This window comes from Nannobrachium achirus, assembly GCF_963921795.1.
Source record: "Nannobrachium achirus genome assembly, chromosome: 16".
Lineage (NCBI taxonomy): Eukaryota > Metazoa > Chordata > Actinopteri > Myctophiformes > Myctophidae > Nannobrachium > Nannobrachium achirus.
Window position 1 is genome coordinate 44,361,512 of NC_137823.1, and position 12,685 is coordinate 44,374,196.

The window sequence follows — 12,685 nt, forward strand, 5'->3', positions numbered from 1 at the left end:
GATCAATTTAATCGATATAATCTTTTACCAGACCATAAAACAGTAACACTTAGTAACACACACACACACACACACACACACACACACACACACACACACACACACACACACACACACACACACACATACACACACACACACACACACACACCACAAAGATAGTCAGAACAGTCTTTTCAAAAGAGACATACATTGGACTTTCACATGACTGCCCCACGCTGATTTCCACCAAATTGATTTTACAGAGGTAAAAGAGATTTAGCGTCAATGCCTATGGGGCTTTTAAGCCGTGACATCATTTTGTAGTCAGACCTCCAAGCAGATTTATTATCAATATCTGTCCCTCGCTATTTCAACAGATCCGAGACAAAAATAACGACTAAAGTATAATTCTACCACTTTCCTTTCAACAACAAAGAAGAAGAAAAATTAGTAAATAGTAAAAATAGTAAAAAGATTCACGGGCGCTGGGGCCTTTTGGCCCCAAAAGTTCTCCTCTGCCTACAAAATGATGTAGATAGATACCTTTATTATCCCACGGGGGAAAAAAACAGTAATATGTACGTGTATATACACTGTATATACTGTTGGTGTCAGTGTTCTATTCCAAACAACTTAACTTAACAAGATAACTCCTTTAATTTGCTCAAATAATGAATTAAGCAAGCCTCGATAAGCTCTATTACTTTTCTCAAATTGTGTAATTAGAGAGTTTGTGGTGAGCAGAAGCACCTGTTTAAACATGGCCCTTGATGTTAAACCCTCTGGCCATGGCCTGTTTTGAAACCGGAGTGGTGAGTCACTTCACAACCCCCCCGCCTCAACTGAGCCCTCTCGGTTAAGGAAAACAGATCCGGCCAGGCTTGCTGGGGGGAGGGGATGCAGAAGAACACCGGAGATTGACACAGCTGGACACCGCTCCCAAGGACACTACGGGACTCCACACATCCTGCCAATGGGCTGCAAGGTTCCCATGGTGACCTCTTTCTCAGCAATTGATTTGAGAGGCAAAGGGGGGGAGAATGGGGGGGTACTATCAGAATTAAAGGGAATATGCTTATCTCTCCGCCCTCGTAATTGTAAGTGTATCAAATCAATTTGCCATGTTCTTTAAAGAGAGAATTGAAAGAACTCCTCAGAATGCCCCATTCCTTTTCCCAACATGAGAGAGAGGAGTGGGCTGTAAACATGCGAGGGGTAGATCACAGAACACAGTCTGTGCATAGCAACTTCACTCAAAATAGACCGTTCCACGTTCAGGGGTTTTCCCCCTTATAACTAATGAAGTGAATTGGATTGAAGTGCATGAAAACAGCTCATGGGAATAAAGGCTGGGGCTTAGTTTGTAATAATAAAAGCTATACAGATGTGGTGAACACACACACCAAACCAAGTCACAGAAATGTACTTCAAATTCTTTCAACAACAAATGTACCCTGTACCCAACCCCTCCTCCTATTCCCGCCAAAGGCCTTTAGGGTTGGCGTTGTGCAGTTTCCTGAAAGACTGCCTACCATCTCCATGACAACCATTGCCCTCGACACCAAAGGATGCCCAGGGATGCTGACAGAAGGGCTACCTCCAAATTTGGCATCTATTAGGCAAACAGCGGATTTGGATTGGATTTTTTTTAACAGTGAGTCAATAGATGAATTACAGTGGAGTGTTTTGCAGTTTTCATGACTCATGGTTATATAAGATAAAGAATCCTTATGAGGTTATAACATGGTTATAACATTAATCTCGATAATGCAGCTTGCAGCATGTCAAATTAGGAGGCACCAGTCACAGTAGGCTGTATGCAATTGCAGTTTGCATTCTAACCAACTACCGCTAGATGGGAGTGTTGGCTAAGGCTTATACATGCATTCGTAGTTAACAGGAAACAACTAACCTCGCCTGGAAACAACTAGACTAGAAATAAAAACAAATACATGCACAGCGTAGGCCTGCTTATTATATTTAACCATAAGTTATATATAGCCTATGTATATATTTGTAGCTGATCTTAGAAAATATCACAACTCATGCATTTCCTGCAGACGTGCGTGAACTTCTGCTCTGTGTAGGAATTGAATAAAGTTTTAACTTGAATGTTGTGTCCACCTGTCAGTTGTGCAATGATGATGGCGACTGATCAAGCTGTGCTGGGAGTTCCTCCTTCTCTGTCTGCTAAAGTGGTTGGGTAAAGACAGTTGATTTAATATAAAGCTTTTCATAACAATTATTTCTCACATTGCCGTTAACAACGCTAGTGTACCGGGGACTGCGGGGAGGCTTATTTGACAGCTAGAGCAGAAGTAGCATTAGCTTACTTGCTAGCAGTGTTATGAATCAATCGGCCTGCGGAGAATTACAGTTTCTGATCATTATGTTGGCAAGCTATTTCTTATAAAGCGACCTGATGATAACAGTCATTGCTAATCATGTGCCCGGTTTAAGTTTGATATACTCAGGGCTGTCAATGTGGCTCCTATGTCTTCACAGGTCATTTGCTTACTTGACTGTGAGAGACAGATTGCCGACCATCTTGACCAAAGTTATAGACACCATCCATCGCAACAAAAACAAGTTTTTTGAAGAGTATGGAGAGGTAAGGGATATGGAGGACTGGGACGTGGGTGGGTCTACACATTTGGCACACAATTCATGCATAAATTAGGAAGAGTGGGCAGTGGGCAAACTGGGCACCAAGGAAGAGGAAGTATAGACTACTGTACATGATTTGAACATGCATGCCATGGTACATCCCTTCTTATTATAACTATGGGTACATCATTATACGTCAGACCTACCCATCAACCTATTAGTCTAGTGATTCTAGGAAAAAGGTCCACTCGGGTTGGAAAAAATGGTGTTATTTAGTTTCTCAACTGATTCTGACAGGAAATTAGGTCTACTAGCCAGGATAAAAAATCTACCATAATCTGCTCACTGCAAATACCCACAGTGGCCAAATCAAGTTGGGCTCCCATCGACTTTCTATACAGGAGGAAAATACCCAGAAAGAAATCTGCTTTAAGTAGGATGTGAGGGGTCTAACTAGGGTTTGTCATGATGCTGAATCCATTGCAAGCATTTGTTTTGCACAATAAACATTCCTTGGGCTAAAAATGGCCCCAGAAAATGATGGTTTAGTGATGAAAAGTGATGAGTCATCACTTTTCATCAGTTTTGTGGGCATTTTCTGGGGCCAATGAATGTTTTTTTGTGCAAAACAAATGCTTGCCAACTTGATTTGGCCACTGTGGGTATTTGCAGTGAGCAGATTATGGTAGATTTTTTATCCTGGCTAGTAGACCTAATTTCCTGTCAGAATCAGTTGAGAAACTAAATAACACAATTTTTTCCAACCTCAGCTTTATTTTTACTGGACTATATTGTTATAATAGTCAGGGACCCACAAGCCCAAAAGCTCAAGGAATAGGGGTGATACCTGTGATGTCTTGCCGTACTTTTTATTTCTGTTTTATCTATTAGTTTGGTCATTAACACAAACTCTGCCATCAAAATACCCCTTTGTACCCCTTCTCTGCCATGCCCGTAGAACCCGTAAATGTAATAAAAATTAATTAAAAAACATTTTTTTTATCGAAGCGCAACTAAAATAGGCCGGAACTAATGTTCCGTGATCGGTTTCTACACGGACACATTATTGAGCGGACACCTTTAACATTGGAGTCCCTGAACCGGAAGCGGAAGTCCGTCCTCTATTTTGGCCCAGCTTACTGTCTGAGCTCCGTGGCTTACAGATGGAGAACTTATTGATCAATTGAAAAAGTTTCAACAGATTTGAGAAGCTGATGGAATACGCGAACACACGAGCAGTGTCCGATCACGCACGATGGGAACTGGACGAGCGCCCACGTTAACAGGTAGGACTCGGAGAAGCCGGCAGTGAAAGTAGGGTTGTTCGATTAATCGATTTTTAATCGTAACCCGGTTTTTTTCCTTTGGACGATTTAAAAAAATGGAAATCGTAAAATCGATTTTCACTTTAATTAGGGAAATTCTTACTCATTGGAGCCTTGCACGCGCAAAAAGTACACAGCCCCGTCCTCCTAAAGCAGGACGACAAGGTCCGACACCAAATTAATACTACTTTCTATCTGATGTGTAATTTCTTTGATGCGCGTTTAGCGCACGTCAGACTGAGCAGAGTTCACCACCGCACTGCGCTCACTCGCGATGGTTCAAGCAGCAAACAGAACAAAACGCTGCTGAGCTGGTAAACTTACTTACTTGTTGTAGTTTGAAAGAAGCTTATTAATTCTGTGTTACCCACCTACTGACTGTAGTCTACTCCTACTGTCCCTGTCACTGTGTTAATTTTGCGTCGGGAAGCGAAGCGCTTCGCCTCCGTTTACAATCAGTCAACATCTCCGTGCATGAGTGGTGCAGGGCAGGGGCGTAGCCAGGAATTACATTTTGGTAGGCGAAATGCCTACCAAAATGCCTCACCAGCCTCCAAGAGCTGGCTTGTTTTGGCTGTTTTGTCACTCACTATTGATAATGAAACACTAAGGACGCAAAGTTGTATGTGATTGTTGCACAACTAAAGTTATTATTATTAATACCCTTATTGTTTTATTGCATTTTGCTATTTGGCTATATAAAAAAAAACAAAAAATGAAACAATAATGGAAAAAAAAATCATTTCCTTGCATTTTTTAAATGAAAACAAAATAGTTGAAACAAATCGAAATCGAAAATCGGGATTTCAGAGAAAATAATCGAGATTTTATTTTTTGGCCATATCGAACAACCCTAAGTGAAAGACATAGAGAAATTAACGGGCTTTACGGCCGTAAACTACGAATGAGTTAAGGTCCACAGAATGACAGGCCTGCTCTGCCGGAAACATCGCGAAGAAAAGTTATGGCCATTTGTATATTCACTGTCCCATCGACTTATACAGGAACAGAAAAATATTAAAAAAGGGTTAGGGTGAGCATGTGAGGGGTCAAACTAGGGGTTCTTCATGATTCTGAATCCATTGCAAGCATTTGTTTCGCATGAAAAACATTCCTAGGGCAAAATATCGGTCCCCCAAAACTGTGAAAAGTCCAAGGAATGTTTTTCATGCAAAACAAATGCTTGCAATGGATTCAGAATCATGAAGCAAGCACCCCTAGTTTGACCCCTCACATCTAGTTTGACCCCTCACAAGCTACTTAAAGCACATTTATTTTTTGTATTCTTTTCCTGTATAGTGAAGTCGATGGGACAGTAAATATACAAATGGCCATAACTTTTTTTCGCGATGTTTCCGGCAGAGCAGGCCTCTCATTCTGTGGACCTTAATGACCAAACTAATAGATAAAACAGAAATAAAAAGTACGGCAGAACATCACAAGTCCTCTCCCATTATCAGGGACTGGGTCCCTGACTATAATGTTTAAAATGACGGCTTATACTGGTTTTGTAGCATTTGTAGATTATATTATATATATTATTTGTATATTAGGCCTTGTACATTTTTCAAACATGTTCTAATCACGTATACTAAACATTACTTAAGAACATTTTCCAAATATTTTAATTTTTAACAATCTAACATTGAGGTGCCCACTCTTCCTTGGTGCACATTCCTCCTGTGACCGCCCATGCTACTTAAACCCGGTTGGCATCCGCAGAAAAGCCGTATTTCATTTGAAACATACATTTCCCACAGGAGGGTGTCCAGGCAGAGAAGGCGACGATTGGTCTGCTGTCAAAGCTAAGGAATGAACTGCAAACCGACAAGACAGTCCTGCCCTTGTCGGATGGTCTGAAAGACACAGACTCATGGAACCTCTACTTGCAGAGACATCAGGTTTTACAAGGGGAACCGGACTCGGTCAGCTGGTTTAAGTCTCCTTGGCTCTACGTGGAGTGCTATATGTACCGCAGAATACAGGAGGCCCTTTGGCTCAAGTGAGGATGACAATAATGACATTAACTTTACATTTATCTTGGATTAAAATAAACAGGTAGATTATTTATTGTCGTGGAGGGAATCTTTCACATACATCCAGCATACAGTATACATCCACGCATGCGTACAAGTGGCTAAATATGTATTTTTAGACACAATAAGCCATCAGTTTCTTTATTGCTATTTACAGTAACACTACTATCTTGGGAATAGGCTTATTCTGTGTAAAATGACATATTTAGCCACTTGTACGCATGCCCCCAACCACTGAAATAAGAATCTCTAAAACAATAGAAAGAAGTAAATGAAATGATTTTAATACTCATCTTTTATATTCTTTAATTACAATCTAAAATATGAACCCTTGTTGTAAAAAACTAAAGTTGTCCTTTAATATGCTGACTTTGACACTTGGTTTATTGAATTCATAGGATTCCCATTAGGCACATGGATGTGATCTACAGTAGTCTCCAGCTTTGTGGTCTGTTTGTAGCATATACAGTAGCTCATCAGGCTTTTATCACATTTAAGTACAGACCAGAGATAATGGCATATGTAATTTATCCCAAATAAAAACGGGTCCGCAGTAATATGCAGACGGGCCAGTATGCAGACCCTAACCCTAACCCTAAACCTAACCTCAGTAACCGTGACGAGTAACTAACCTGCCGACGCTACTCAAACTGGCGGAACAATGAGCGGACCCCATAAAAACAAGGAATGTAAATTATCCAGAATGTTTTCAGGTAGACCTACTGAAATTGATGATGTTCAGACATAATTAGTTTTTATTTCTCTCCTTTCTTTACAGTCCACCCATCAGTGACTTTGATGTGTTCAATGAACAAAAGACTCAGAGTTTCTTTGAGTCTCAGCAGGCGGTGATGGGTGTGTGTACATATCTGCAAGGCTTCTACAGTAACATGGAAGTACTCTCGGAGACACAGCTGATGGAGTGGTTCTACAAACTGTTACAGGTGAAAACAAGACTGGTGTTCTAGACATGTATTTCTTACATTGTAATTGATGTTCAGAAGCACGGTAAAAGCAATGGTAAAATCTCAATCTACATTTCTTCAACTCGCTGGCTACATCATAATTCTACATATTGTGCTTATTTGTTAGGAAACAGCACTAGTGTGGAGGACTCCTTTAACTCTTTCACAAATCACATGCCTAACAAAAATATCAGTTACTTTTGTTTTAGCTTTAATCCCTGTGTTAGAAATCCTGTTTTTCAACACAAATTATACATTTAATTTAGATAATTGTTATAAGTTAAACTTCATATTTAACAGATTTTTGATGACAGTCTTATTGCGACTGAAGGTTGCAGTTTACCATGAGAAATGTCACAGCTTGTCTCCGTGTGTGTACACATTTTTACAGTCTATGGGTTGGTTCCCTTGACACATCACTGTGACATCACATGTGATATCACAGGTGACATCACCTATGTAAAAGTCCATTTATGGGTATTCCCCAGAATCCCTTTTATGCCCATATATGAAGATCCCTGATGTCATCGATATATATATGTTACAGTCAGTTTGGGTAACTCAGTGAGATCATGGTAAGAGCACTTGTTTTGTCGTTCACCACACACCAATCACCACCAGATGGCGGCAACAGCCGTTCACTAGTGAGGGGCTGACGTCACTCGTTTGCGACTCTCTTTCGTTTATTTACTAGCCTAGCTCGGCAGTGGCCCATTAGCTTACTATGCCTTACTCTAACCTAACCCTAACCCTAACCTCAGTAAAACTATGCCTAACCCTAACCCTAACCCTAACCTCCGTGGGGTGCGCGCTATCATTCCTGCCGACGCGACGTTGTTGTGGCGCAAAGCGACCGCTTGTTCCGCCCCGCGACGCACAACGAGCGCTCCGTTTCTCTATCCAACCGTTTCTCTATCTAACCGTGACATATATATATTACTGGCCAGATGGCCAATACAAGGCCCATATCTGTGTGGCTGGTTCAGATAGGGATCTCCATGTATGGGCATAAAATATATTGTATGGTGTGATATGTTGTCATGGGAACCACTCTAACAGAATCCTTTTTATGCCCATATATGGAGATCCCTGATGTCATAAATATTAAGCCCATATCTAACAGGACTTCATATAGGAATGCCCATATATGGAGGAAGACAGCCCATATCTGTGCGGCTGGTTCAGACAGGGATCTCCATGTATATGGGCATAAAAGGGATGTACTATATACAGTACATGGATCTCCATATACTGTATGGGTAACTGGTCCGATATACATCAATGGTCAGATGGCCAAAATTTGTCGCATGTCTCTTAGGTCTGCTAAGAGGATTTCAAACCCAAGAAAGCCTATGGGTTGTTTCGAAACATGGACTGACTGTGTGTCCTTAGTTCCACTAAATGGTACACTAGAATGGAATGTCACAGTAAAGCCCATTTCTCCTTCCAGGTGTGTCTGTGGGGAAACAAGTGTGACCTGTCTATCTCTGCTGGGCAAGAGAACTCTCAGAAGGCAAGCCCCATTGACTCCCTTTCTAACCTCCAACCCTTCATCCTGGTAGATGACTCCAACAAGGTATGGTCAGCACTTACATCTGCTAAGAGGCCAGGAGAGTCTAGTACATCTACCCCAGGCAGGATAGACATTGTCCTAGACAACGCTGGGTTCGAGCTGGTCACTGATCTGATCCTAGCAGACTTCCTGGTCTCTGCTGGTCTCGCCCGCGAGGTCCACTTTCATGGCAAATCCATCCCCTGGTTTGTCTCCGATGTCACAGCCACTGACTTCCAGTGGACCATCCGGCAGACCATGGCAGCCAATCACAAGTGGATGTCCAAATCGGGTGTCCAGTGGCAAAGCTATGTGCGCGAGGGTGTCTGGTCCTATCACGACCATCCGTTCTGGACACAGCCCCACGAGTTCTGCGACATGGCGGCCGACGCGCCCGACCTTTACGCCACACTGCAGGGAGCAGACCTGATACTGTTCAAAGGAGACCTCAACTACAGGAAGTTGGCGGGGGACCGCGATTGGGACCACGTGGTGGCCTTTGAGACTGCGCTGAGGGGTTTCGGGCCTGCCCCGCTGTGTAGCCTGAGGACTCTGAAGGCCAACATACAGGTTGGTCTGCAGCCAGGTCAAGGGGAGAAGCTAAGCTCCCAAGATCCAGACTGGATGACCAGTGGCAAGTATGCAGTGATTCAGTTCTACAGCCCGCACAGAGAACAATAAGGCTGGTCATAGGAAGGCACTGGAGAAGCAGGCATTCAAGTTACACTGAGCAGCATAACCAATGACAGAGAGCAGTTAGTCTGTAAGCCATAAGATGCGATGGTTATGAAGATATGGTTCTTGCCTCGGCAGGACTAGAAATATATGTAATGTTTTTTGTGCAGTGCCATCCAGGTTCACTAATGATTTTCCCATCATACATCTCACATACAATCTCATCACCTTGAGACCGACAGGACTTGAACAATGGAATATTCCTTACAGTGGCATTTTATACAGAGAAAAAAAACATCACTTTTAAATGTAATGCACTATATATTGAATTGTAATGTTTACATATTTCTGCTTGTGTGGGCAGGAAATGGCTTATTATGCATACAATTCCATTCAGTTCTGTATGTCTTAAAACGTTTTACAGAGTTTGTCTGTTTTATAAACGATAGCAACCCAGACCTACAATATGTATCCCAATAGATGCAGACCTGCCAACCCATACGCATTTTGCGTAGTAAGCACGCATTTTTAGTCTCTGTACGCAGGTACGCAAACTCCTCTAACGGCTACGCATTATCGGGTGATGGTAAAGTGAGGCAAACATTTTTGCTCCATGCCGTGTAGTTCCTCCCAGGCACCACATGAATGGTGTGTGAATGGGGCGCATGGCGCTGGGGAGCACTAGAACGGAAGTGATGCTCGTTTTATCGACAGAAGAAGAATGATTGGCGGACTGTTTGTTTTGGTAATAGAGTTATAGAAGAAGGTTTTGGTTTAGTTCAGCATGCACGCATCTCACAGCGACGCAGACGAGTTATCGATCGGATACATAACGGCGATATTAATCAGATTAATGTATAAAGAAGATGATACGGAGAAGGGCCGTGGTGTTGCGCGAGTCGATGCACAGCGACTGTTCGCCCTGTAGTGCTGCCAACGAGTCTAACGGGTAATAAACTTTTAAAACCCTCCTCTGAGGTGAATTCACATGTCATAGCAGCCACGATGGTGAGAATTGGTGAAATCTTGTACTATGCCTAACCTAACCCTATCTGGCGACGCTGGTGAAACGAAACAACGAGCTGCTCCGGTCCGCCTGGAGTTATACTTTGTCATACGACGGTTTTGCAGCGAGCAACCAGTCGGAAAATGTCAAAACGTGTGACCCATCGAGTATGAATGAATGAATGAATTAGGCCTATGTGTATTGTCAAAAACATTAACAGTGAACACATTTATCACCTGTGAATATATGAATGACATTAATGGTCTATCAGTATCAACAATGAGTAGCCTACAGCCTATATTATGAATGAATATACAGACTAGGCTGTATGTGATCTATACACAATGTAGGCCTATATATCAATTAATGGATGAAATAGAAACCTACATGAGTTGAATACTTTCAACTTAATGCAAATCATGCACAGAAAGGTGGTTTTATTTAGGCTGCTCAATGAACAATGTTTAACAAAGACACAGGTAAATATTTAAAGGTAAATAGCCTACCTGACAATGTAAAGCTATTTTGCTATTTGAATAACATGATTATGTTGATGTATGTTCATTCATTAAGTCACTGGTGAGACTGTTTTGCTAGTCTATTGTTAACTAACTCTGAGCAAGTGCAGTTAGTATATTTTATTAAAGATTTGTCAACAATATTGCCAAAGCAACATTACTGTATTGCCTGGTAATACTAGCCTACTTTTTCTCCTGACCAAATGGCATTTTTATTTAAAAGGTTGTTCTAACATCTTGCCTCCTCCTATTAGTGTAAGTCAAGACATGCAATGTGCTACATTTCTGGTGTGAAATTTTGTTAACATAACTGTAAAGGTCCCACCCAAAAAGGTGCATGGAACCCCCCAAAATATACGCTGTTTTGTGCGGGAAAACAACAAAAATTGCAACGCGGGCGCTGCATGAGTACTCAAAAAAATTTGCGAGGGTTGGCAGGTCTGTAGATGGATGGATCTCAGTATCCAATATGTTATATCATCAGCACTAGTGCCTCAGTGGTGATAATAAACAGAATTCTTCTCAGTGGTACAAGAGTAGATTATATTTTTCCAGAAATAGGTTTAATTTAATATAGAGTTAAAATGATTGGTCTTCATTTCTCTCCATAGCAATCTTTTCAATAAAGAGTAGGCCTATAATATATGGTGAGTGGAGTAGAATGACATGGTTCCATTAAGAAAATGACTAAATTAAACGTAATTATACTTGACCCATTTAAATGATTTGGTTGAGTTATCATCAGCGTGTCAATAGTTTAGCATGGGAAAATGTAAGAAATAAATTAAAATAGTTGTGTCAGTATAAGGTTACTATTTTTGTGCATGACATGACATGACTGAAATTGTGTTGTTTACTGAAGAGACGTAGCAATCATTATGGGGGAAAGAAGTCTCCGTGCAAAGTGTTCATTTTCCCTCTGGCTTGGCAGTTGATTGGTTGCTTATTATGCTGCACAATTTCAGTAATGTCTTGTTCACAAATGGAGCATATTTAAAGCATGCTTTTCACACAGTGAAATCTGGAGGATTCCAATTACGGTCACAAGCTATTTCATTTCTCTTGTGATGCTCGTCGGGGAGGTATTTAAATGAAAGGTAACATGATATGTTTGGGTTGAAACAAAGTGTGTGTGTGTGTGCGTGTGTGAGAAAAAGCTAAAGCTCCATATTCTGACGGTAATCATTGCTATAAAGCGTGTTTGTCTCCAGCTCTAACAGAAAAACATTTTCAGGTGGGTTGCCAATTTGATCCAATCACGGGAGAGTATCCATTTATCAGCTTCAATTTGACGGTGTTACCGTTTCATTTTTGCCTGCTCATTTCTTTGTGTCATCACTTCCATTTACATTTGTGTGTCCTGCATCCTGTATGAGTTCTCTCTCCTGATTGGATAAAATTGGCATCCCCTTGTGGAAATGCATTTTATGTTTACTAAAGAGCTGTAAAGGCAGCTGAGTCCTGTTACTGAAGAAAAGCTCTGTGGCAATGATTTACTCTGAATATAGAGCTATTTATTGAACAAAAACGACATTAAAACAATTGACATAATTAATTAATTGGTCGATGTTTAAAAACATGTCCACACACCTCTATTAGCCTTAGTTGATAGATGAGACAATGCACTTTTGATTGAAAACAATGTGGATGTAGTACTTCCTTGCTCTCTCTATTTTATTTTTGTGGTTCATCTCGCAAGGTCTACATTTGACCTTGACTTATAGCCTCAAAACGTGCAGGAGTTCCTGAAAACCACTTACTTGGAACTTTTGTCCTGTCAACATGACCATGCGTTGCATTAAAACCATACTTACAAACTCTTGTTTTTCCACTCTGTTTATGTGGTGTTCTATTCGATATGTGTCCATCACTGATAAATGATTGACTGACTGATATACTGTATTTCACATTAAGGTTTTGACTTGCATGTGTGCACCGAATGCTAGGAATGTATTCTTCACATATTCTTTACTTCAGGTCAATTTGTATTAAATGCCATCTTTTTTGATAGAATAAATT

The 12,685-nt window shown here is 41.1% G+C and overlaps 1 protein-coding gene across 1 annotated transcript; it reads left to right on the plus strand.

Annotated features, from left to right (window-relative positions):
- The first annotated feature begins 2,098 nt into the window (after positions 1-2,098).
- Positions 2,099-12,656, plus strand: armt1 (acidic residue methyltransferase 1). Its single transcript, XM_080744321.1, has 5 exons — positions 2,099-2,185; positions 2,488-2,593; positions 5,675-5,916; positions 6,729-6,894; positions 8,366-12,656. Exons 1-5 carry the CDS (start codon positions 2,121-2,123, stop codon positions 9,146-9,148), a joined length of 1,362 nt encoding a protein of 453 aa, XP_080600447.1. The 5' UTR covers positions 2,099-2,120; the 3' UTR covers positions 9,149-12,656.
- The last annotated feature ends 29 nt before the right edge of the window (positions 12,657-12,685 follow it).